Source organism: Octopus sinensis, linkage group LG8, assembly GCF_006345805.1.
Source record: "Octopus sinensis linkage group LG8, ASM634580v1, whole genome shotgun sequence".
Classification (NCBI taxonomy): Eukaryota; Metazoa; Mollusca; class Cephalopoda; order Octopoda; family Octopodidae; genus Octopus; species Octopus sinensis.
Window position 1 is genome coordinate 7542616 of NC_043004.1, and position 27919 is coordinate 7570534.

The 27919-nt window shown below is 36.6% G+C and overlaps 1 protein-coding gene and 1 long non-coding RNA gene across 8 annotated transcripts in view; both read left to right on the top strand.

The window, feature by feature from the left end:
* LOC115215195 (dystrophin-like) overlaps positions 1 to 27276 on the top strand; it is a 162862-nt gene extending 135586 nt beyond the window's left edge. For 3 of the 7 annotated variants that reach the window (XM_036505244.1, XM_036505246.1, XM_036505247.1), the window contains 5 exons: positions 482 to 677; positions 1333 to 1424; positions 3722 to 3899; positions 5864 to 6431; positions 8787 to 8969. In XM_036505244.1, coding sequence (XP_036361137.1) covers positions 482 to 677; positions 1333 to 1424; positions 3722 to 3899; positions 5864 to 6431; positions 8787 to 8947 — 1195 coding nt within the window. In that variant the 3' untranslated portion in view covers positions 8948 to 8969. Of the gene's footprint in view, positions 1 to 481; positions 678 to 1332; positions 1425 to 3721; positions 3900 to 5863; positions 6432 to 8786; positions 8970 to 11770; positions 11832 to 17228 lie in introns of those variants that run through there. The other 4 variants (XR_005000297.1, XR_005000296.1, XM_036505245.1 and 1 more) reach the window with 4 other exon arrangements.
* LOC118764490 lies at positions 9493 to 10574 on the top strand. Its single transcript, XR_005000298.1, has 3 exons — positions 9493 to 10122; positions 10444 to 10445; positions 10493 to 10574. It is a non-coding gene; the product is annotated as an uncharacterized LOC118764490 (long non-coding RNA).
* Positions 27277 to 27919: the final 643 nt, after the last annotated feature.

The following is a 27919-nucleotide window of genomic DNA, read 5'->3' on the forward strand; positions in this document are numbered from 1 at the left end:
AGTGCCGTGGTTTTCTTTGAAACTGCATGTTGTGTAGGTTAGCCATAAAGATGATACATTTCTGGCATTTTGTGTTCATTTACGTTAAAAATGAAATTGTGTGTTATAACCTTCCCTCCCTCTCTCTCTCTCTCTCTCTCTCTCTCTCTCTCTCTCTCTCTCTCTCTCTCTCTCTCACACACACACAAAAGGTGGCAATTGGGAACCACCTTTGTGTCCTCCAAGTTAGTGCACTAACCACTATCATGCTGACCAGTCTTGGAGAACATGGACACAACCTCTTCCTCCAGACCAAACTAAAAATAACAATGGTTTTATGTTGGAACAGAATAAACTGCTCCATTGAGTTTATCTCGTCCTTTTAACTGACAAAGATTCTCTGTCACTTTAGTCATCTCTCAGATCTGTTTCATCTGGTCCAGACTCGTTGCCTCTCTTCACGACTTCCTTGTTCTTAAATGCTCGAGATTTTCCATTACAGGTCGACTGCATCAACTCGGAGGTCTACAATGTACGAAGAACAGGTTTCTCGGCTTACCACAAGTCATGCATCTGATAGTGCTTCCAGTGCTCCAGCTAGGCTTTGTGAAATGGAACATCCAACCAGAGCAAAGCAAACATGTTCAAAATCTTTACAAACTGATAATCTGATGGTATCAGTCAGTGTCCACAACAAGGTAAGAAGCAATGCTTCCGTGTCTCTCTCTTGAAATACATTCAAAACAGTAAATAAATGGTAATTTATTGTTCAATCAGGAAAGTTTGATAATTGATATAATTATTATTATTATATGAAGCAGAGATTGTTGTCATTGACTTATATTAATTATAGATTATTAGGAAATGGTACCATTCGAGCTTTGGTGTTGGAAAAGACTTTTACGGATTCCATGGACAGTGAGGCTCACCAATGGAGAAGTTCTTAACCAGATCAAGCCGAAACTGTCGCTAGAAGCTAGGATCACCAAGCATAGATTGACATATTTTGGTCATATTATGTGGAGAAAATCCCTGGAGAAGGACATCATGCTCGGAATGGTCAGTGGCAAGAGAGGAAGAGGCTGACCAAGAACCCGCTGGCTTGACACCATCAAGAGTGATATGGGAATGGACATAGCCAATCTGAAAGAAGCGACCCGGGATAGAACTGACCGAAGGACACTGATCCATCGAGTAACCGAGAGTCGACTTCGACTGAGCGGATAGATAGATAGATAGATTATGAAATTGTGTTCGTTAAAATTCCTATTGGTTCAATGTATTCATTGATTACATTTTCATAAAATGCCCATCACACTTTTTAGAATAATTCTAAATCTTTACTTTTTATAGGAAAACCGTACACCATCTCCAACAGAAACGGTAGCTTTGCAACAAGTACAGGAACTCCAGAAGATTATTCGAGATTTGGAGTCTGAAAATCGGTAAATGATGCCCATTTTTGTGCAATTTGTGTTAATTGGTTTGATTCTACGACCAAATAATTATTATATACATCTCTTTAGTTAAGTGCACTTCATTAGACTTGAGTAGAATTGTAACAAGGAGGGAATTGATGTATCCATCAATGGGTCTGTTGCATGTATTTCATGCACATTCTTGCAACACCCAATCATTACAAGAATTTTCTTGGCTCCATCAGTACCACTTCATCTTGCATTATTAGTTCAATTCAAAGGCGGTGAGCTGGCAGAAACATTAGCACGCTGGGCAAAATGCTTAGTGGTATTTCGTCTGTCTTTGCATTCTGAGTTCAAATTCCACCGAGGTTCACTTTGCCCTTCATCCTTTAAGGGTTGATAAATTAAGTACCAGTTGCATACTGGGGTCAATATAATTGACTGGTCCCCTCTCCCAAAAATTTTAGGCCTTGTGCCTGGAGTAGAAAAGAATATTAGTTCAATTCAAAAATATTGAACAACACTCAACAAATTCTAAATAAATGATAGTTTTAGACAAAGACTTGTAAATATTGACATGTAAAATACTATACTATTTTTACCATTTCTGTTGAGCTGCAGATATATTAAAAATCATTCCAGTTGGATACTTAAAAGTTCTCATGGTAATTTCAAATGTGTGGAGCTTGAATTAATAAAAAAGTAATTTATCTGAAAGTTTCTTTGTGCCTGAATTAGCATATTTTGACTCAAGGTTCAACAATAATCACCAATAAAACCTCTTTAAGTAATCTAAATGAACTTCTTTAATTAAACTGCAGTCTGAAAAATAGTCACTCAATCATTACACTAGAATTTGCTTTCTTACACTTTTATGTTGGCCGGGTTTATAGGTTCTGAAATTTTTATAGATTTCTCTGACTCCTTATCCTTTCTACCTTTCCCCTTATCCTTTTCAGAAGCTAATTAGTTGAATGGAATTAACTGATTGGTTTATGGACACAATTCTGTTTCTTTATCTCTATGAAACTCTTTACCAATTTTTTCTTCTTCGTCTTCTTTTTCTTCTTCTTCTTCTTCTTCTTCTTCTTCTTCTTCTTCTTCTTCTCTCCTCCTCCTCCTCCTCCTCCTCCTCCTCCTCCTCATCATCATCATCATCATCATCATCCTTCCTCTCCTCCTCCACCTCCTCATCTTTCTTCTTCTCCTCCTCCTCCTCATCATCCTTCCTCTCCTCCTCCTCATCATCATCCTCATCCTTCTTCTCCTCCTCCTCACCCAAAATAAACTTCCACTACCAACACACAATACCTCTTCACTAAACAGGTGTGTTGTTCATTCAAACTGCATAATTAAATGAACTACTCCTGTACAAGCCACCACCTACATCCGTCAGCTGTTGTCTTTAATGTCCGAACACTCTCCTGGTTTACTTCTGCTCTACATATTTCATAGGAGGGGGAAATGTATAGATGCTTCTTGATTCTCTGGCTGTCTACAGTCTCAACCTTTCCCACCAACATTGCAACATTGTATAATATTGGTTTCTTGCTTTGGAATGAAGAGAGCTGCTGACCCCAGTGTATAACTGATACTGTTTTTTTTTTTTTTTTTGCTTGGGGCATTGGAAGTTAGTTGATCTCAAAAGGAATTAAACTCTGAACATAGAAACGAAACTAAATGTCAGAAGACATTTCATTCAGTATCTATTTCCGCAATTCACATTCATCATCATCATCATTTAACGTCCGCTTTCCATGCTGGCAAGGGTTGGACAGTTTGACTGAGGGTTGTCGAGGCACAAGGCTGCACCAGCCTCCAATCTGATCTGGCAAAGTTTCTACAGCTAGATGCCCTTCCTAATGCCAACTACACCGAGAGTGTAATGGGTGCTTTTATGTACCACCAGCACAGGAGCCAGCCCAGTGGCACTGACATCAGCCACTCTCAAATGGTGCTTTTTTTATGTGCCACCGACACAGGAGCCAGTCATCGACCCTGGCAACGATCACGCTCCAGTTGTGCTTTTAACATTCCACTGGCACAGGTGCCAATCAGGCAGTACTGTCATCGGCCACGACAGCAATTTCACTTGCCTCAACAGGTTTTTGCAAGCATAGTTTATTGTCCAGTGATTGAAGGGTACTCTTGAATGGGGCTGGTTATACAGCACTGGCACAGGCCATGGTTATGGTCTCACTTGGCTTGCCAAACAAGTCACCGTTTCTTGTCACAACTGATTAAATATCTTGGAGTAGTTTGTGGTTATTTGTTTTCTCCCATGTGTGTATTGAAACCTGCTTAATTTATTTTTCTTTCAGAAATCTCTATCGGCAGTTGGCTGAAATTCGAGACAATGGAACAGACAGCTGCAGTAGCTTGTCATATGGAGATGACATTGAAATGGAGAAAGAATTGGTCGAAGCGAAAAAGGAAGTTGTGGACGACCATAATCTGAGGCTGAATAAGCAGCTGAATCGAGTTCACGTCATGCTGAAGGTAAAAAAAGAAAAAAAATTACAGGGGTTGGATAAAATAATGGAAACACCTTAAATTTTCAAACAAATTTATTTTAATATCGGATAGGAACGCCTTTGGCAGTAATTACAGCTTGAATTCTACAAGGTATGGACTTGTACAAAGTTTGAATTGTTTCCAAAGGAATTTTTGTCCATTCTTCAGCTAAAACAGTCTCCAGTTCTTGTAGTGATGATGGTGGAGGATATTGACTCTTTACTTGTTTTTCTAAAATACACCATAAATGTTCAATAATATTGAGATCTGGAGACTGTGGTGGCCAGATAAGATAGATGATATCTGAAAAGAAACAGCAATTTTAGCAAAACATATTAAGCAACTCTAATAATAAATCAAAAAACATAAAATCAACCAAGCTTTTGACGGTTTTATAGATATTTCAAAATTATGATGCTTGGTGTTTCCATTATTTTGTCCAACCTCTGTAGAATCAAATATAATTTGAAATGGTTGTTCGTTAATTAAGGTAACATTTGCATAGTTCTTATATTTGAAAACCTGTCAGGCAGAATTGAAATTGGAATATATTTTCATCAACGAAGGAGGAAAAAAAATAAAATAGAAAGCTTCTGGCAGTGCACAAGTTTCCCAAAACCCTTTCATTTCAGAAACATTCTGGGAAATGTCCAGTTACACGGGTTCCATTAATCCCTTTCTTCAATATTACAATGCTTCAAGCAAACTACAACACTCTTAGAATAATAATAATGAAATTATTGTATACAGTGCGCAGGTGCACCACAACTTGTCAAAAGTGCGTATAAAGCATATGCAGTAATGTAGAAATGTCTGGGAAGAGAACAGTGTATGAGTTAGATACATGCTTGCTTGTGTGTATGGAGGTGAGAAAATCAGGGGTAGTGTTGGCAAATCTCAGGAAGTTTTGAAGGATGCAGTGATATTTTCATTAATTTGAGCAAAAAGAGCAAAATCTATAACTTTTTTTCAGTTTCCTTCAGCTGTAAGACACGGATTATTTGGTTGGGATTAATGTAAATCCTGCTTAGTTTGAATAGTTGAAGATTAGTGTGCTTGGAGTTCATTAATTAGAATTGTTAATTATGCTCTTGATTTCTGTCATTATTTGCTCCATTAATTATACAATTGAATGAAATGCCTTTGCTGTGGAAATACTAGTCTCTTTCCTGGCTGACATTTTTGTCTTCTGAAAAATATGAAGAATAATTAAAACGTTTGGCATTGTTAAAATTACAGAATTCCAAATCACTATAAAATATGACAAACTGGAGTTAATAGCAATCATCATCATTTAACATCCGCTTTCCATGCTAGCATGGGTTGGACAATTTCCGGGTTATTTCCCTTCATTAGCACAGAATAATTGTTCGGCTAGAGGTAGCGCTGCCAAATTGCCATTCGAAATATGTAGTTTTCAAAGTGACAACTAGTCATCATCATCATCATCATCGTTTGATGTCCGCTTTCCATGCTAGCATGGGTTGGACGATTTGACAGAGGGCTGGCAGACCAGATGGCTGCACCAGGCTCCAATCTTGATCTGGCAGTTTCTACAGCTGGATGCCCTTCGTAACACCAACCACTCCAAGAGTGTAGTGGATGCTTTTACGTGCCACTGGCATGAGGGCCAGTCAGGCAGTACTGGCAACGGCCATGCTCAAGTGGTGTGTTTTACGTACCACCTGCACAGGTGCCAGTCCAGCGGCACTGGCAATGACCTCGCTCGAATGTTTTTCACGTGCCAGTAAGGCAATATATAAAATTAACATGATACTGATTTTTAATGTTGAGAAATTTTTCATTTCTACATTTTGTGTTAATTTATGATCTATCACTAATAGAGAATTTCTTTCGGAGGCAAAAGTTGCTTTCTGTGCATTTTTGTACATTTTCAATAAAGTGTGTTTGTAAATTTAAAATGAATCTTTTTCTCTGTTTCCTTGTAGAATAATGCAGCAACTGAAAAATACCAAAATCCAGTGGTAACAAATGGAACTAACCACAATAATTCACCTTTAAAAAATGGTTACCACTTAAAGAATGGTTATAATTTTCCTAATGGATTCCATATTCCACAGAATGGTTTTAAACCACAAACAATTCCTCCATTTACAAATGGTTACAAGTCATATAATGGCCTGCAAACCCAAAATGGTTATAAACTACCAAATGGTTTCCTTCACCAAACTAATCCTCAAAATGGATTTCCAATTCAGAATGGTTTCCAAACCTCCAATAATTACCAGTTCCATAATGACCATTCTTCACAAGGTGGCTTCAGTTTACAGAATGGGTCAGAGCTTCCTGCACTTCTTAAAGAACCACCACCTTATTCTAATATGACCAGCGTACCTGAAATAGACATTAATTTTGACCAATCCACTCTTGACTCGACTCATAAGTTTGATGTTTCTTCACCATGTTCTTCAATTATTTCTCCAAGTGAGGCAGAAGAGGAAATGGACAAATTGGTGAAAAAATTGAGAGCATTTCCACAGAATCATTCTTACTCAGGTAAGTGTGTGTGTGTGTGTGTATAAACAGATGTAATTGAAAACCCCTGATCAAATACCCATCCAGAATTCCATGTGTTGTAGAGATAATGCCATCATCATCATCATCATCATCGTTTAACATCCGTTTTCCATACTAGCATGGGTTGGATGGTTCAACCGGGGTCTGGGAAGCCAGGAAGCAGCACCAGGCTCCAGTCTGATCTGGCAGTTGTTTCTACAGCTGGATGCCCTTCCTAACGCCAACCACTCCAAGAGTGTAGTGGGTGCTTTTTACGTGCCACCAGCACAGGGGCCAGAGCAAGCTGGCAAACAGCCACAATTGGTTGGTGCTTTTTACATGTCACCAACACAGACGCCAGTCAAGCGGCGCTGGTATTGGCCACGTTCGGATGGTGCTTTTTACGTGTCACCGGCACGGGTATCTTAACTACAGTTTCCATTTGATTTTAATTTTGATGTTGGTGTTGATGTACTTGACTCAATAGGTCTCCTCAAGAACAGCGGGTCAGTCATGAACTCACTCCATTTGTCGGGTCTTCACAATCACAGCATATCTCAGAGGTCTCGGTCTTCGTCATTTCCTCTGTGAGGCTCTACGTGCCACCGGTATGGGTATCACAAATGCAATACCCTTACGATTTTTATTTGATGTTGATGAACTTGACACAATAGGTCTCCTCAAGCACAGCAGGCCGTCCTGCAAGCCAGCCACGAACTCACTAATGCCATGGTATGTTTATATCTTCATTCCTTTTGATCTACGATGCCAAATGTTGTATGTTACCTGATCGAATTAATCAGTGCAGAGAAAGTGGATGGAGTGAAATCGCTAGTAAAAAAGAACGGTGGATTTAAGGTTTTGCTTCTGTTGACTACGGAAGGTTTACTTCTTCAGGCAAAAGGCAGATTTTACGGAAAGAGAAACCTTTGTTGCCAAAAAAAAACTTCACATTACCGAGACTTGTCGAATATCTCCCTTTTAAATAATCTATATTCAAGTTATATAAGATGATTACCAAGTTGAAGGAGTCACTGAATGACCACCTTAAACTGTTTCACTACAGAAATAATAAATTTTAAAAACCCTATTATTGAAAAAAAAATCTAGTGCAGCGTTTGTAAGGGAGGTAACTGCTCCTCAGTTAAAGGGAAGTAAGCCATGATTTTACTTTAATGTAGTTAAGTTTCTAACACCCTTCCATATGTATAAGCGTACGTGTTATATATTGAGTATGATTATAAGTTACCTGAAATACCTACAGTGATTGGATCATTGGAAATCTGTAACTAACACTGTTCACAAATGTGTGTGTATTAAAAATCAGCAACGATATATTTTGATTTCTTGTATTGGCATAAGGTCCAAATGTCAAATAAGATCAACTTATGTCCATGTTCGTAATGTTTAGGAAGAAAAGTCTATTTTATTGTTGCCTTAAACCTACAGAAGAGAGGAAGTGGGTGTGTCGGGTGTTTGCCCCTCTTATGTCTCTTTTGCTCTCATCACAACACTGTGTTTTCTTATTTTATTTTACTATTTCTAAAAAATACTGTTGGTGTTTTTATTTCATGACTTACCACCACATTATTGGGTGTGAGAGTAGTGAATGCCAGAGTGACACTGGGGTAAAATATACGAAGCCCAGTATACCCATCATGACTACCTGTCTGATAAGAGTACACCAGGCACATGCATCACAACCATATGTGCGCGACATGGTGACCTCATACCAAGATAAACAGCACATGACCTTGCAGGTGGGGGTCCAATTAGAATTTTCTTCAGGTCGAGTAGCCCATCCCGCTCAAAAGGTCCCTGAATAAGGATTGTTTAAGGTTGTTGAATGAAACACCCATGTTTCCAAAGGTGAATTATCCAAACCTCTAAGAATTCCTTTCAACAAACAGCTATGATGCTCCCCCACTACTTCTGCTCGTGATCAGAGATGCACATATCGTCAGCCACTAAGGGACATGCTCAACTGGTTAAGGTCAAACAACTGACAAGCAAATCTGTGGTATTGAGCAGAATATTTGAGTAGACCATCTTTTATACCAAGACAAAACAATGTACATGATAACACTTCCAATCAGTTAAGATGAGAGCTGCTGCCTGGTACTGCATCATGGCTGCTGCTGCTATGATTATTATTATTATTATTCCTCTTCTTTTTCCTCCTCCTTCTTCTATTTCTTTGCAATCCAATCAGTTGGTACGTCATTTTTTCCTTCATCATTTTTCTTCATCAAATGGCAAAGTGTGTACGTATTTTCTTACTTTGAAGCTGTGTACAGCTGGAGCACTAGCTTTGAATCTCTTTTATCCCTGTATCCAAATTGTGTTACTTTCTAGACAAAGATGGTGACTCCATATCTTCTAGTTCTTGTTCATATTTTTCGGCTGAAAAAGACTTTTCATATTCAAGTAAGACAACATCACCCGCACGTGCACATGCACTCATTTACACACGCTCACACTCATGCGCACACATGCACATTAGAGAGCACAATTGATACTTTACACAAAAATATTTATTTGTATAAATATTATAAAAAGCTTCTCTTTTTTTTTTTTTTTTTTTTTTTTTTTCTATCTATTTATTCAAATGAAATAATTTTGAATTTAAGGTTCTGCAAGCAAAAATTTGCTCTTTAAAAGTTATGACAACAGTTTTTATGCGACTCTTTACTCTATAAACTTTACTTTTCCCATAGATTATTCTTCTTGTTTGTCTGTTCATTACTTGGATGTATAAGTTTATACACATATACAACTGATGGAATCATAGTTCTGTGTCCAGTACAAGCAATCATCATTGTTTAACGTCCACTTTCCATGCTGGCATGAGTTGGACGCTTTGACTGAGGACTGGCAAACCAGAAGGCTGTACCAGGGTCCAATCTGATCTAGCAGAATTTCTACAGCTGGATGCCCTTCCTAATGTCAAACACTCCATGAGTGTAGTGGGTGCTTTTTATGTGCCACCAGCACGAGTGCCAATCAGGCGGTACTGGCATTGACTATGCTTGAATGGTACTTTTTATGTGCCACCAGCATGGAGAACCAGTCAGGCAGCACTATGTATGCATGTACTTGGTCAGTTCATTTTTATAGTAAATTGATATTAATTTTATGGAGCACTGTAGTGGTAGACTTTATATAAAAAAAATATTTTCTTGTTGTATTGGAAAGTATTTCATGTGTGCACACACTCAAACGAATTGCTTTAGCGAGTAATTACCTCTATGTTGTAGTCTTGTTATTTCAGTAGCTTCCACCACTCAGCACTGCTTCTTTCGTAATTCACTGTAGAAACATATTAATCTCTGTGTGTGGATGACTTTTCCACTTCACTTTTGCTGCTATAATATTGTTGGAAATACATGAATGTCACATAATCTCATCTTTTTATAAATGGTGATGACTTACGGATGAGCTCAAAACTCAAAAGGTTGATTAATTTTAATTATTTGTTTTAAAAACATTACCATACATGTGTGTAACGAATGACACATAAGGTCCACAGCCACCATCATCATCATCATTGTCATCATTATTATCATGTGTATATCTCATAACTATCTGAAAATAAATGGTGGATTGTGAAATCTTTAGAATTTCTGAATTATGCTGACAAGCATGAGACATGATTAATATTTCTGGTGCAGTAAAGACATACTACCATTCTGTCTCCAAGAATTATTCCGTGTCACTACTCAAATCATCAGGGTTCATATATTTTCTGAAAGACCAGTTACCCATAGGAATAGCACTAGAGAGAACACATCAACCAATTCCTAAGCCAATGGATCCAGCAGTCTTGGAAGGATTCTTTGTGAAATACTTATCATGCACCACTGTTTTCACAAACCACTCGCCTTTGCTAAGATGAGTGCTGCCAACAATATTCCAACAAAAATTCTGAAGGAAGGTGATTACATATGCACAAGAACTTATTGTTGCATAACATAGACTCTGAAATATCTACCTCCCTACTGGAAGGATGTAGATGTCTTCACCGTCTTCAAAAGCATGGGAAGCACATCTGTTTGCTCTAGCAGACTTCTGCTTTCTTTTAGGAAAGGTCTTGACTATAAAGTCTTAATTACAAAACTCTTTTAATCCATATCAGAAGACATCACAGCTGAGTCAAGAGATTGTTTTTACAAAGATTGAAGTATAGCTGACATGTTCTTCATTACTCAGCACTAAATTCCAGAGAAACGCAGAGAGCAACATCAAGACCTCTAAATTATCTTTGTGGATGTATTGATTCCTGTGGGGGTGTTCTCAAAGTCTGGATGGCCACCCATGTTTGTAATGCTTGAGTTGTTAATGGAGAGATCATTTAAGAACAGTTTGTTGAGGAGTGTGCTCTTGTAGCTCATACTGCAGACACTTCTACAAGTCATCGCCACAGCAGCTGTTAAAGTTTATAAGCGAATAAGCCTGACAGAACCATCCAGAAAACTGAGGTGTTCTGCTAACGGCACAGTCTCTCTTCTCCACATTCTCAGTACGAGTGCAACAACAAACCGCATCCTCTCAGTTTAGCGGCGGCATTATCTTCAACATCTCTACACTGGATGAGGAGATTGGAAACTGCTCCTGGCGGGCTTCTGTACTCTTTGGAGAGTTCAGAAAGAAAGAGTTTCTAGATACCAAACCGAATTCCTTGTTTCCAATTTACTGATTGGGTGTGAGACATAGTAGACACATCCAACTCCAGATAACAAGTTAACAAATAAAATAAGGGCTGTTTAGGCAGCACCAGAGTCCTGGTGTTGAGAGTGCATTCACTCTCCGTCAGTCTCCGCACTGAGCATTCGGTTGTCCAAGAATTTGGATTTGTTTTTATGAAATTTATGCTTAAGTAGTTGAGTAATACCTTGTACCCTGAAAGCAATTCTTAGAGTGAATTAGGACAGCATGTGTGGCCTTTAATGTACGAGTACGCAAAAAAGAGCAAAGAATCAACCCCAGTGTTTGACTGGATTTATTGATGTGCAAAGGATGAAAGGCAAAAGATGATCCAGTCAGAGTTTGAAAGAAGAGAGTGAATGAGAAAGGAAAGAAACTTGGTGGACGCCTCAAGCCTCACCTAAAACACAAGTTGTGTTCATGAGGAAGAATGAACTTAGCTTTATGATGAAAGGAGTCTGTATAAAAGACTTGAGATTTTTTTGATTTTGATTTTGAAACCAAGTACTCAATGACATAAACAATAGAGCTTATTAGTGTGTGTGTGTGTGTGTGTAAACATTCAGATAACACATTTATACTCATAACTAAATACGTGTGACGTTTATCTTCTTCCTTCTGGTTAATTCTTTCAGATGAAATGAGTCCTTATCTTAAATCTGTCTTTCGAATAGACTTGTAACTAGCGCCACATTGGAAAGGTTGGTGATGCAGGTTGTTGTTTTGGTCGTCCACGAAATGTATCAGGCTTTGTAGAGCGCAACTTATCCTATAAAACTGCCTTTGCCTTGTGCCACCAGATACCAACTGGAATTATTTCAAGGGGAAGATCACTCTGCCAACAATGAATTAGCCCAATGGAGGGGCGGGGGACTCTTGTGTCACCACACACAATGCTACCATTGAAAGTGAGGGACACACTTGATAAAGATTAGAGCTTTTAGCCATAGATTTGCTCAATCAGGCTTAAAGAACATGAATTACCATTAACACTTAATTAATGGGAACTAATTCTTTGGATTTGCTTGTAACACATTCGTGGCAATAATATTTGCTTGTATTTTTTATGCAACTGATAAAACCCACCAGTGAACAATCGGATGAGAAAGCTTATATCTGATCACTCCATCCTTCAGATCCCACTTCACCATCTTAAAGAAGAAAAGACATTTTGGTTAAAGTAGTCCTAGGGTCTCAGCTAGGACACCTTGTGGTCATATTTTTATGTGACCAGAATTGACCAGAAACTAAACAAAGACAACAAACAAGTTTGAAATAAAACCTTCAAAAGGTGAAGATTTCTGTTCCTCAAAATTTTGTTTTGTCCCCTTTCAAGCCCAAATCTTGAAATTGCAAAGCAGACATCTTAACCATGGTTTTACAATTAAGATATTTGGTTTATAATTACATCGTTTTGGATTCAGTTCCATTGTGTGTTATCTTTAACCACAGCCTCAATTCAACAGCAAAACCTTGTGAACCAAATTTGGTATCGGAAGGTTCATTTCTGTTGTAGACTTCATCCATCGGTCAGTTTAATATTTAGGTTTCCTTTGACCAGTTTCGGTGATTTTGAAAAAAAGATTATGGGTTCATCCTTTTCTCCTGATAAAGTCAATTATTGATTTTAACTTTAGTTTTTAAATTTATTTAAAAGCAAAAAGACAAATAATATTTTACTAGAAACGATGTTTAATAATATAATTTAATTAAATTTTTATTAAAATATGTTAAAGATTGAACATGAATATTATAAAGTCTGATTCATTGTTGTGTAATCAAAGTGATTTTTCTCTGAACTAATTGGCAGCCAAGAGGAACCAAAATAAGTGCAGAACCTAGAAATCCTTTTGTTGCTGTCTGTCTTTTAGTTCTTCCTTAAACCTTGTTCAATTGCTGTACATGTCACTTTCTCGTAAGAAAACCTCGTCCTTTGCATCGGAACTTTCCATATTTTTTTTCAAATTCCATTTAGTGATTCCGTTGATTAGTCCCACCTCTTCTCTCTCTCTCTCTCTCATTCACACACACACACAGTTGCATTCACTGACATTTTGTTTCATTGGTTTCTTTAGCATTTACCTGCTTTCGCTAGGTGCTTACTGGCTCAATTACTGTTTCCACTTGGTGAAAAATCAATGACCTACCTCTAAGTCACCCTCTTCAGGAATTCACCATCCTTTCCAGCGATAGGGACAAAGTCTCAGGGGAAGGAAATAGACTGATCCCTGGTTATCCTGTCTCAAGATAATCAGGAGAGAAGAACAAATCCTGGCTCTTGTCTGTCACTCAGTTCCCGTGACACAAGATAAACCCAGGATTTTACAAGCATGAAACTTTCACATTCGGATTTTATCATGAGTTAAGTCATTGATCGTTGAATTAAATATAGGAATAATTATAGAATACGAATAAAGTTCGTAACTTGATTTTGAACAACTAAGAATTCATCTAGTCTATAAGAATCTTTGTGGACTGCCTTGATCCCAGTACACAACATGGCTGTTTAATATTGCAACCTCAGACATATGAAAGGCAAAACAACCTCAGTGCTATTTGAACTCAAAACATGGAGCTATGTAACTAATTGCTTCTGGTTACTTACTTTAACATTAATCATCATCATTTAATGTCTATTTTCCATGCTGACCTAGGTTGGACGGTTTGACTGAGGACTGGCAAGCCAGGAGGCTGCACCAGGCCCCAATCTGATCTGGCAATATTTCTGCAGCTGGATGCCCTTCCTAACGCCAACTACTCCAAGAGTGTAGTGTGTGTTTTTTACGTGTCGCTGGTACGGGGGCCAGTCTGGTGTCACTAGCATTGACCTATGCTCGAATAGTGCTTTTTACGTACCACCAACACAGGGAGCCAGTCAGGGGGCCCTGTCATTGGCCACAACTTTCTATTAATATCAACGTTGTCGCAGATTTTTGTAGTCAGCTGGGGGTTATCAGTTGAATGAATTCCTGTGTCCAGCTGAGACTCACTTTGTGAAGCTTAGAGATAAAAGCAACGGAAGCAGTCTTTGAGTCAAGAGAACACAAAGAAATCAAACTAAACACCATAAAACATTTCCTTGCTACTCTTCCATTGCAGCACTCAACTACCTTTCTGTCAGTAATAAATCCTTTGAACCATTCTTGTGTTATTGATTCCTCATTAGTTACTGATATGAGTGTTTATCCCAGCTGATGTAGTTTCGCATCCTATATTTTGTCAGGTGATTTCCTTATCGTTATGATTTGTTATATTTTCTAAAACTTTTATGCGTTTTATTTTTCTCATTCTGCTCCAAGTTTTGTAAATTTAGATATTTGTAAGAATTGTTAAAAATTTGTATTACTGTTGGCCACTCTTCATAACATAAATAAACTCACTGTTCTATATTTAAGAGATGAGGAATTACGCACATTATTTACATTCAAAGGATATTTGTCCTCATCTTGTTTGTTGTTAACATAACGTTTTGGCTGATATACCCTCCAGCCTTCATCAGGTGTCTTGGGGAAATTTCGAACCTGGGTTCTCATTCCTAAGGTATTTTTTGATGTTGTTATTATTATTATTCAGGTCACTGTCTGAAATCGAACTCGGAGTCTTGGGGTTAGTAGCCCGCACTCTTAACCACTAGGCCATATGCCTGTGGACACCTGATGAAGGCTGGAGGGTATATCAGCTGAAACGTTGTGTTAACAACAAATAAGATGAGGACAAATATCCATCAAATGTAAATAATATAAATAAACTCAGTTGTTGATAAATTTGTTGCATGTAGTCTAATTATTCAAATTTCAGAACCATATCAACTGTGTTAAAACATAAGAAGTCGATGTAAAAAATAGAAAACAAGAATTAATCTATCTCAGCTAAATTACTACTAAAATTATAATTATCAATTATAATCTCTCTGTTCGTTTAACATGTTGACTGCCAACAACGAGTTATCTCGTAGTTGGCAATCTATACATTTTTACCAGGTACGAGCATACTCGTAGAAGTCTATTTTATTGTAGCATGCTTAAAATGAACTGACGTCTGGAACTAACATTGTGAGTGTGTTGTGGAAACACTAAAGACACCTTTTATTTGCTCAATGATACGAGTTAAATCGTATCATGGCACCAGCCAGGAAATATATTTGGTAAAACCTCTATATATAGCAGGTATAAGTATTGGATGTCGATGCAGTTGGTGCCAGGGAACTGCGTTGTCTCTTACGACCTCGAGCAATCAATTGTTCATCTTTGTCAGTAGAACTGGTGTCACTGGTATTTACTTCCACTGGCATTTGCTACATAATTTCTTATCCAAAGCATCTGAGGATTCACTCTCTGACTCCAAGATATCATCTTCCGGTAGTTCATTTTCCATGAGTACATGAAGCATTCCAGCAATGTCTTCATTGGAAAAGGTTTTGGGTATCTTATATATTACAAGTCAAAATGTATAAAAGTTCTTTATAAATCTGAAAAAAAATAAAGAAAACATTATACAATGAAGAGACAAAGTCAAATAATGAATAACATCCGCTCAAAGCCTTCCTAGCAAACCAATCTGAGCATTTTTTCATTGCTATGAGATAACTCGTATCACGTCGTTGTAGTGTAATTACATGTATGATGTACCTGTATACCACCACACAAAATATTTCAGATTTCTGATTTGAGAAAGTTAATAAAACCCTTTTGGCAAATAGAAGCAGATCATATCGATATCCTGTGTTAAACAATGTAAATAAATATTCCTTTTGTTAAAATAATGGATTAAGTGTCTTACCCTGAAAACGTATTATGTATTGAGGAAATGATCTGTAAACTTAATAAACTCTTTCCTCACCATCATCACCATTGTTTTCATCAATTATATTCAGAAAAATAGCATCTTTATGTGAAGCAATAAGCTAAGTGTTAGCTTTTTAATGATCCTTCCATGTTAACTAACAATAATGTTCTTACTTCACTGAATAATTATTTTGGGTTAATTTAAATGCATTAAATTAACTATATTTTAATATCTATAGTATTGTGATTAAACTAACAACTGTAGTATTTTTATTCTTGGAACATACTCTGTTGATTATCATCATCATCGTTTAACGTCCGCTTTCCATGCTAGCATGGGTTGTATGATTTGGCTGAGGTTTGGCGAACCAGACTCATATATACATATATATATATATATATAATCATTTCACTTCTCTGTTCTGTGGTAGCCATACAGCTACATCTGCATTTTAGTAGCTGCAAAGTGGAGGCACAATGGCCCAGTGGTTAGGGCAGTGGACACGCAGTCGTAGAATTGTGGTTTCAATTCCCAGACCGGGCGTTGTGGGTGTTTATTGAGCGAAAACACCTAAAGCTCTTCAAGGCTCCAGCAGGGAGTGGTGGCGAGCCCTGCTGTACTCTTTCACCACAACTTTCTCTCACTCTTTCTTCCTGTTTCTGTTGTACCCGTATTTCAAAGAGGCTAGCCTTGTCGCACTCTGTGTCACACTGAATCTCCCCAAGAACTACACTAAGGGTACACATGTCTGTGGAGTGCTCAGCCACTTGCACGTTAATAAATGAGCAGGAGGCTGTTCCGTTGATCGTAACCAATGGAGTGCCACGACCAGTAGCAGCAAAGTCAGCTGTCAGATGGTGTGAGAACAAAATTTAAAACCATTTTATTGATAATATTAAGCTTCCATTTGATAATTAGTAATGACTTTTACGGACCATTTATCGAGTTTTGGTTTCAGTGAACAAGAATTTTCCTTTTCTATAAGCTGCCAATCTTATGATAGTTAAACATTAATAAAATCTTTGGTACCATTAAATCTCCTTCTGGATAGGGTAACAGTCTGGCCGTCTCCGTTTTATATCTACTTTCTGTGCTAGGAATGGATGGATAATTTATTACAAGTAACCATCAGGTCATGTGGTTTGCAACATGGTTTTTATTGTAACTTTTTAGGAAAATAAAATTAATTTTGATTGTATATGATAGATCACTCAATTTTTCAACTTTATTTATTGGCTTGTGTTTGTGTCTCTGACAAACACGTGAGTTATGTATCATTGAGATTTTTTTTCTTCTTCCATATTGCAGCTTGTTCAATGTCAGAATTTACAAGAACAAATGAAGACCTGTTTCAAACAGTTGATGGAGTAAACACAGCCATGACCAATTTAATCAACCGTGTTGCACCACCCCAGGCAGCAATATAAAAAGAAAACTTCCATCGTGAGATGCAGGATAAAGCAGTCGGAGAATGGAGGAGAGGAAATCATCGAAGCTGTTGGAATTTCTTTTAATACTTTGTTTTCTAAATGGATTTCTTTATGATTGAATCAGTTCCAATTATTCTGTGTTGTCTGCTATGTTCTCATTATTGTAAAGAGGGTGGCAAGCTGGCAAAATCGTTTGCACATCAGACAAAATTCTTTGTGGCATTTTAAATCCCACTGAGGCCAACTTTGCTTGTCATCCTTTCAGATTCTATGAAAAAGGTACAAAAAAAGTACCAGTTAAGTACTGGGCTTGGTGTACTTGACTTGCCCCTCCCCTCAAAAATTACTAGCCTTGTGCCAGTTGATAAGTGCATCTTATAATTATTGTACATTCAAGTTTTTATTAAACACCAATTGTACACCCAAAAGAAAAAGATTATTTAACAAACAGCCCTGAAACCCTTAATTCAGGTAAATCAGTGGATAACAGCTGTTCACATATTTTTAAAAACATAAATTGTAGCCTAAAAGTTTCATTTCAACACAAAATCTCTCTTTTCCAATCTAACCTTGATTTGCTCAGTGAATTCTATTCATAAAATGGTTTTTTGTTGTTTTTTATCTGGTTAGACAATCAACCAATCAGTTTAGATTATTTGTTGTTGATGTGGTCACATGACTAGTTAAAGCCCTTCCTTTGGCATCTCTATGAAAGAGATTTGTCTCCATTGTCAGATTTCAGTAAGCAAGAATGAGCATTGAAGAAGTCTCTCTTTTTGACACATCTTAGACACATGAACATTTTGTAAATTCACACCAAAATCTCAACAGTTTCATTCTTTCAATTGTAAGCATTTCATTACAATATTGTTTTATGTTTTTGCATCTTTCAGACACATTTTAAGAACCATTTTGTACAAGATTTTCTGAAAGGAATCTTTTCGCATATGTTTGGATTAACAGGTCAATCATTTATATGTTCATCAGCAGATTAGATATTGGTAGATTAGAGATGGTCCAAGTCAATGGATTACCAAATAATTGGGAGGTTGACAGTTTATATTCTTTCAGGATTAAGAGAGAGAGATTTAACTCTCAGACAGCAAAGTCCACCTGGCCATGAATAGGTATCACAATTAATAACAAGTTCTAAAGAGCCCTGTCAAATGAACAGGTGCTCCTTTTTAGCTTCAACAGCGTTGAGGTAAATCCTGCTGTGAGTCCAGCCAAACAAGGGGGCTGTCTTCATAACTAAATAGGTTACAGGACTTTCCATTTTTGTAGACTAATGTCAAGGCTGGTTAAATTAATGTCTCAGTAGAGATAGTAGTTAGAAGTTTAATAATTCGTGACCAGTACAGGTGGCCTACACCATCTGTAAACAATTACAAGGAACTTCAGTTACTACTAAAAACAAAATGTGGGAGCACTGTATATTTCATGAGTGTTTCATTTGCTTTCAATTGTTAGTTCTTATCTCCTCTTGTTTATAACTTAGAAAGGTCTGAGTTCTGTAAAACTAATGGCCCCCTTGAATACAGGATGATGACATCTTCCCTGGCATCCAATCAACCAATAAGACTTGACCACAAGATCTATAATCAATATCTATATTTTCTGATGGGATGTTTGTACTGTCAAATCAAACCCTTTTGTTGGCCCTTTTTCCTTTTCTTTTCTATTTCCAGAATCCACCGGGTTTGTTTTCGTCAAGTAGTCTGGTTAGGTTTTAACTTCCAAATTTATATTTGAAAAGTCATCAATGAAAATGCCTCTGTATTCAAATACCATTCCAGTCTATTTGTTTACGTGTGAGGCCCAATAAAGCAGGCTACAACCATTTCTTCTTATTTGTGGCTGAAAGACAAAAAGTTATTTTCAGATTCACTTCAAAAGTGAACAAAGGAAGATTTCCTTATTTTAATTTCCTTTGTTGTTTTGACTCCAGTCAACTCTGATTGGACTCTCATGAAAGCCATTCCACTTACATCCATCTCATCCTTCTCTCAGGTTTTGCACATCTACATTATCTCTGTCACTTTCTTTTTCAAGATTTTAGCATATATTTTGCGAGAAAGTTGGCTATTATTTTTAGTAGGTTGAAATGGCTGTTAGTTTGACTTGATTTCATTCTACAGAGTCTAACAAAGAAACTTGATGGTTTTTAAATAAATGTACAGAGCTTGTTTATAAACCGTTTAAGACAGAGCTTTTATTTCGTTTTGAAAATGTCATTCAAATGCTTTCCTTTGTTTCGCACACATGCTTCTAGCCTGACCTGGAACTTTTGCATTTTGCATCAAGCCATGTTCTTTGGAAATGGCAGCTTTCAGTTCCATCAAGTGTGAACAGTTTGTTGATGGACATCGTCTTGTAGGAATAGCTGCAAATAATCCCAAACCAAAAGATTAGGCAGTTGAGCCAGCCATGGCACCTCATTGCACTGACAACATTCCTGTAATAATGTACATGGAAGCTTTGTGTGGGTGGTCACTGACTTACCTGCCCACCCTTCTCTCAGTATGTTGTGTATTAATGCCAAGTCTGTTCAGTTCTAGAAGGAAGACACCTAACATGGAATTACCACATGGAAGTTTACTATGCAACACCACACACTTCATATTAACAATTAAGGAATTCTCACAAAACTGTGGATTGTTGTCTGACTTGGCACAAGTTTTGCCAATTTCTATAACTAGACACAGAAATGCACTTTGTCAACGCTTGCCATCTATTGTCTGCTTTTTCTGGTTTTCCCAATCTTACTATTTTATTTCTTGCAACAGACATATTCTTATCAGGACAAACATTTTAATGAATGTGCAATAAATTTCACACAACATTCTGAAAGACTTAACAATGCCATGCTTTGATGCAGAACTATAACGACTTATTCATTACGGCCCATTTAATGGCCTTGCTATTCCTTAGGGTCAGGCAATGCTCAATTGGTCAACCTAAACTTTTCTCCTCATAATGACATCAAATTTCAACTGACCATTTTTCCATGAGATCCTACATCAAAAATACAAACAGAATTTTCGCTGTGTTTAAGTAACCAAGTTACCACATAATAAAAATTTAAAAACCCGTCATCACAAAATCACAATGGTGCACATTCCACTGCATCACAGCTACTGAAATATCATCCTGCCTTTGTGTTGCTCAGCATCATCAACTATGTGACCACCCCGTCCTCTTAAAAACCTTCATCTTTCCATGCCAGACTCTCTACAAATGTGTCTAAGGTTAATCTATTCACAAATATTCTAATAAATGGTTAAATGCGTCCCAGTTGTTACCACTGATTTACAAACTCCAAAGTAAGCAGGGTTTAGTTTCAATCCTTGGTGATTACAATAAATAGTCCAGGGGTGTTTGAAATTCATGTTATTTAGCCCTTGGTCAGCAATGGTTAAATAAACCTATGATCAATGGTGTTTCAGCTATGACCATCCTGCCTTTTATGCAAATAGTATATCCAGGACTTCATTATTATCTAATTTTTAATGACAGTAAGTAGTGATTTGAGGGAAGCCTGGCTGCTATTTCTAGCAGGCCAAGCAACCCAGGTGGGGACTCCTGTTAAAAATGGTTGTGAATGTCAAATGTTTTGTTGTTGTTTTTTTTTTTTGGCCCCTTTTGTGATTTTTTGTAAAACATTACTTTGTTGAACTGGTTTGCTCTTAACTGTGAGTATTTTTATTTTATTCAATTTATTTGTGAAATAAGTGAGAGTATCATAACATTCGTTTGATATTATTGTGTGGTGTCCAGGCAATTGCCACAGTCCACTGGATTCTGCACTAATTAAAAACATTAGCCATCAGGAAGATCTTCAGCTTGCTCACCCTGTGTTGGCATCATCATCATCACAGTGCCGCTCAAAACAATTTAGAATGGACAAACTTCATTTCCGTCAATTATCTTTCGAACAGAAGCCATTAAACTTGAACCACCAAAGACACCGTAACCACATTTTCAATTCTAATCTGTGATGGTTAAAACATTTCACATCCAAATATCTCATTGACTTAAACACCCAGTAAGTCTATGATGCTCCCACTTATTTCCACCACAAATAACTGCTTTTTATGTCGTGTTTAAAATTTGTTGCTGCCATGTTTAAACCTGTTAATCATTGTTTTTCTCACTTTTATTCAGCTCCCTAATTAACAATTATTAATGAATGCCTAACTTTACCTTCCATATTACTAATTACTTCAGAAAATACCAAATTTCACAGTTCCGGTGAGAGAACTAAAAATCGCACTTCTTGTATCTTCTCCATTATAATTCATGTTTCTTAAGATCTAATTTGTTGCTCGTTAACTCTTGCCATAAGTTTTAACATTGCTGATATCTCACCTTAGTTTTATATTTTACCTGATATTTCAACAGCCGACATGGTTTACCATATCCAAACTTTGCAGTTTATTGAAATGTGGGGCCAATTGAGAAAGTATTGATACATTTTTATAACTTTTTATTACTTGAGACTAACCTAAATCACTAAAACTCATTAACTATATTTCCTGAGTAAACTGGGTTTTTTTTAAACTCCTCATCAAAAACAGGAGAATCGCTCTGACTATTTTTCTGCAAAAGAAAAAAAAAATATTGTTTGCTCTGAAATTTAATTTTTAAATCTTTATTTATTGTTTCTTCTGTTATATTAATTTATTCACTAATGACTTGGAAAAATTAACATAATTTTCTTTTATGTAGATTTAGAAATTACTTTAGAACCAAGTCCTTCTCTCTCACTGTTTTCCTTTGTCAGCCAAGTACTGCCTTAGAATTTGCCATTGTTCACACAGTGCCTATATATGTTGATAGAAATTTGTTGGCCTTCATTTTACACACACAGTCGATAGCTGTTGACAAACATTAAAATTTGACTTTGTCATGCAATTTCTGTAAACCAGAGAATTTTTTTAAACAGGAAAATAGCTTTTATCTTTGCCTGACTTCAAGTTCAGAACGAAGACTGATTGATGAGAGGAAATCACTAACAAAGGGACCAATTCTCATTTAATATCTTCTATCATTGTGCCTTTTTCTCTCTTTTTTTTTTTTTTTAATATTTTAAAATATTACCATGACATGAAAAGGTCCAAATTCCGTTTCCCTTTGCTGCTTGCAATGGAACCTATGACTATTTATTGCTGCTTTTTATTAACCAAGAATGAGTTTGTATCAATTTATATTATTTTGCCCTCATTATTTCTTTTTAAACTAATAACAACACAACTTGGCTTTTTAGCCATATAACTAACCAAGAGGCCAGCAATTCGTGTTGTCTCTGATATTGCATTGTATCTGGACCAATCTGTTGTAGAGAGATGTAAATAGGTAGGAGCACTGTATAATTGACAAGTGTTTCAATAGCTTTTTAGCTAAGTTCAACTCTAATAGTTTGGGTCCCATTGGTCTAGAAATCAGTGAAACTGATCACTCCTAGATGGATACTTCTGGTCATCTGTCCATTTTCTCTGCCCACTTTTTCCTGGGAGAGCGATGGTGGTAGAGTCCTCAGGTGCCTCCTCCCGTCGTTAAACTTTCCGGTTGATTCCCAAGCATAACCGAGATTATGGATATTATCCAGCCATCTCATTCTTGGTCGACCCCTAAGTCTCCTCCTCCCAGTTGGCTTGGCTTCAAGAATCCACCATGTGATTCTTTCCTCAGACATTCTAACCACACATGCCCACTGTACCAGAAGTTGTCACCTTCTCAACCTTGAAAAGTTGACTGAATGTGATTTGCTTCTCTTTAACCATAGATGTCTCCTAGAATCAGTTTTGCATTCTTTATTATCATTAATCTGTCATTTTTGTCATATTCTGATTAAGAAAATAAGTTTTCACTGAAATAATTTGACTTCTAAAAGAACAAGATGAACATTTTTTTTATTGGCATAATTAATGTTCTTCTGATTAACAAAACAGTTAATCCCTGTTTCTTGAGGTTAATGAAGTCAGTGTTGTCTCTCCTCCTTAAATTAGTTCCCTGTATCCATTCCTACAACACACAAGCCGAATGTCCCTCTACAGCTCCCTTACTTAACCAAATAAACCGAACCCCCCCCCCCTCCACTGTAATTCTCTGTATCCATTCATAATTAAGATTCCCAAACTCAGGTGATTCAAAGTCAACCTACGCTTTGCAGTGGATTTCCCCAAGTGAGGTGACCAGGCTGGTTTTGAATCACTTTTGTTTTCTAAGTCGAATTAGAAACCAAACTAATTGCCGTTGCATTTAGCTTTCTGAAAGGTGAAATTTTCGAAAGTTTAACATTTGTTTTTTTCTTTTTTATTAACCATTTAAAAAAAAAACTTTAATAATAATTCTCTCTTTTAAAGTGAAAATTAATCAGGTATTTCAGATAACTGTAGATTAAAAATAGCAATGGCATTAGAACGAAACTGTAAAATCCACTTGGGAGGAAGTTTCTTTTAGTGGCAGACGAAAGTAAGAAAATTTTCATTGCTGGGATAGAGTTGTTAGGGGTTCAAATAGCACTCCCATCATTTCAGTGTTGGTAAACATAAGCAGCATTATATGGGAGGAGGGGTTGATTGCTCAAGGCGGAAGTAAAGGTATTGAGTACATTCTGTCCCCAGCCATTGTGTGTGTGTGATGTATATGATGTTAGCACGAGTCCAGTGGTCTGTCTTTACAGATGATTGGATGCTATTCTACGGACAAAAACTTTCCCAAACCCCATTGACAACATGTTTTGGGAACAGTTATAGATTTAGGGGTTGGCTAAGCTAAATTGATTTGCTTTACTCAGCTGTTTTAAAAGAATGGAGTTTAGAATTGTGGCAGGTCTGGGTAGGAATTACATGAAGGGGACGATATAGAGACAAAAATGAAGAGAATTTAGTTTTAATATAAAGTAACTAATCTTTGTCATTAACTTGAAACACAAACAGTAATTATAGAATTTTTGGGGGCCATGGTTAAATTCTGAACATAATACAAAAGTTATTGGATGGAGAGGAGGAAATGTGTGGATTTTTCATTTTAATACAAGTGGCTTTATTTGAGAATTACACAAAGATTATGGGTCACCATTGGTTGGATTTCATATGCAACCAATGACAACTGAAAAACTGGGATGCGTTCTGTTACTTGTCCAGATACACTATTTGGCCATGTTGCTCATCACTGGGGATCTGGTTTGTGTTGGTCAACCACATGCTCATGGCAGGTGAGGGAACTGGAGATGGGACTCTGGTTGATGGGTCACTTGGGTGGACCCAGGAATAAACCAACAAATGATGAATGGCAACAGTGCATGTCATGACTTGAGTGAAAGTTTCAGACTTTAATAACAATAATTTCTTGTACAGTTTGTAAAATATTTTGGATGGGTCTGATTAATTTTCTATAAAAAATGTAGAAGAGGAAACTGCATGTGTGTGATAACAAGCTTTAATCTTCTTTAATACAAAGCAGGTCTTGTTTGATTTGATGTGGTATTTAAATTAGCCAACAGAAACAGTGAAATAATCTCATATTTAATTTTTAATCCAACTGACCTGAACGTTGCATTTTTTTGGTAACTCCAAGAATCAGAGCTGAAGCTTCAAACTGTCTTCATTCATTTATCTGGTGCTATATCATCATCATCATTTCATGTATCAAGTTTTTCCATGCAGGCATGGATTAAACAGGCTGGGTGATCTTTTTTTATCACCAATCACTTCGCAGTGTAGGCTGGGTGTATTATTTTATTGACTCAACAGCAGTATTAGACTAGTGAGTTTCGTTCTACCCAGGACTAGAGTCTCTCCCCCCTCCTCTATCATGTGTGAGTATTTATTCAGAGTTACTACTTCAAGCTCCCTTCACATCTGCAAGCAATTAGAATTGCATCCTTCTCGCTAACCGTTGGGTTTGTTCAGAGAGCACAACTTTGTAGATGTGTCACTTCACTACATCTGATAACATATGTTTCTCTGTAATGTAAAGGAAGGAAGGAGTTTTGCTAGCAAGGGAGAGTTCACAGTGTCAGTCTAAGAATGCTGAGATTAATGTTTGTTTCCAACAACGTAGAGGGTGGGTGCTTAGTTACCAAGGGGGGCCCACAATAGTTGTGTTAAGGTGGATGGGCATTAAAGACTCTATGGCTTTTGACAACCTAATTTATCATATTGGAGAGAAAGTAGGCGGGCAGAAATACCAACCAGACGCTGTACATAAATTTCAATCATTTTTATATCATAAACATTGATGTTTGTGTCATCTCTTGTGAATATAGTTCGCTAAAGGAGAAGATGTTTTTATAAATCTCTAATTTTGTGCAGCAAAATATAAAGCAAGTTTTTATAGATGTGAGCGTGACAGGAATTCTCACAAATGATTAACAGATAAACCTGGGCAGTAAAAATGGCATGAGCCGACTGCTTCGAGAGTTTGGTTCTCATAGCTCATCGCTGTGGCCCAAAACATTTCTTACGGATTCACCTCATTTAGCTTTAAATAAGAAATACAAACACTGAAGAATTGGTGAGGGTTTCCTTATCTTGCATGTTTAACTATATCCAATGATACTGAGTTCAAATCCCACCAAGGGTTGTCTTTATCTTACATCCTTATAACACTCAGTCAAATACCAGGACTGTTTCTCTCTTGGAATCCATTTAATTGAAGGCATCAAAAATGGAATATTCACTGTGAACTCACTCAAATTGGCCAAAAAGCAATCAGCAAAAACTCACCTTGTGCATCTTTTTGGGGAAGTCACTTGGCTATAAATAAAGTCTATAAAATAATTGAGGAATCATCTAGGCTTACTACCATTATTTAAATAAGCACCATTTACAGATACAATCAGTGGATTCTTACTTTCTTTGAGGATCTTTAAATAAGAAGAAATATTGATGATAATTATTTCATGAAAGTATTTGAAAAAAAAAAAAGGTAACTTGTTAGAAATGGAAATGGTTTTTAGTTTAATCTGTTTTGATTCTTGAAGAAAGTGTGTGAAAATTAAGCAGATATGTGCATTTTTAGCAAATTTAACGTGTATATAACTTTGTTTTTGTTTTGTTTTTATTTCTTACTCCTCTCTTTCATATTACTGCTGCTTATTTTATCAATCCCAATGGAATGCTAAGTCAACAAGATTTAAAATTGAGGAATTTACTGCACTAACACTTAGCTAGCCACAACCATTCTCTGTAGACAATTATTTATTTGGATGCGTATGTTTTTGTTTCAATTCTGATGATTTAATTAAAAAGGGTAAATAATGGCATTCAAACAATGTCATAGATACTACATTTTTCCAACAGAGAAATAATATCCCCCCCTTCTACACACCATATATATATACACACACACACACACACACACTTGTATATATTTGACTTTCTTTTGTATATTTAACATTTGTATATAGATGACTACAAATCCGTTTGATTATATTGCTTTTTTTAAAACAATTTGTTATAAAAAAATATTTTAAAATGTTTTTTATGTTAATCTGATATTATGTAGTTTTTTTTTCTTTGCCCTGTTAATTGCATTTTATGGCTTCATTAAACATTTTGTTCTATCAAATGTATCCATGGTACCATTAGCCAGCTCAAAGCTGTTTTTGTATTTGTAGCCATTTTACTATTGATAGCTTCTTAAAAATCTTCATCGTGCTTTTATTGCCATTATTAGAGCAGAAAGATGGTAGAAATTGGAGAAAAGTCAGCTTAAATACCTTTGAGGTGTTTAGTTTTATCTCTCTATATTTTATCTTCAATTCCTACAAAAGGCGACTTTACTGTTCGTCCTGGTGGCTGTTGATTTAAGTTCCAATAAATAAAAATCAATTAAATCAACAACACCCGCCTCTGCCTATGTTAAATATCATCATTATTATTTTCTGAATAAAAACTATTTCTCTATAACATTGACAACTAAATGCCTTTTGTTGTATTTCTTTCCATTTTAATTCAATATTTCCTTTCTTTAAGCAGTAAAACATCTTCAACAAAATGTTCTAACGACTGGAAATAAATGTAAAAATTTCATTCTGACCTTTCAACACAAACATCTCCAAGACATCCTCACCAGACTACTTTACCTGCATACATTATTCCTTGATGGTAATTAAATCTTAAATATAAAAATATATTCTGTTGTGTCTGGGGAGAGTCATTTTCTTTTTGTGCCTTATAATGTAACACACTCACCGGTAAAATAAAAATAAGAAAAAAAGTGGAAATTTTACCGGTGAGTGTGTAACATAATAAGGCACAAAAAGAGAATGACTCTCCCCAGACACAACAGAATATGCTTCAACACACGAACTCATACAAAGAATCTTGCAATCCAAAAACGAACTAAAAATATATAATTTTTTTTCTTTATAATCTTCCCATCTGGGTTACACAAAGATTCTTTTGTGTATCGGTTACCAAATCTTATACTACAGATCATCTGTTCTCGATAATGATGAGACACACAGACAGAGGTGGGCGACAGTAGATCTACAGTTGCTTGTGGCTCAAGCAGAAATCAAAAGAGACGGTTTCCAATGAAGTGAGCATCTCCCACAGA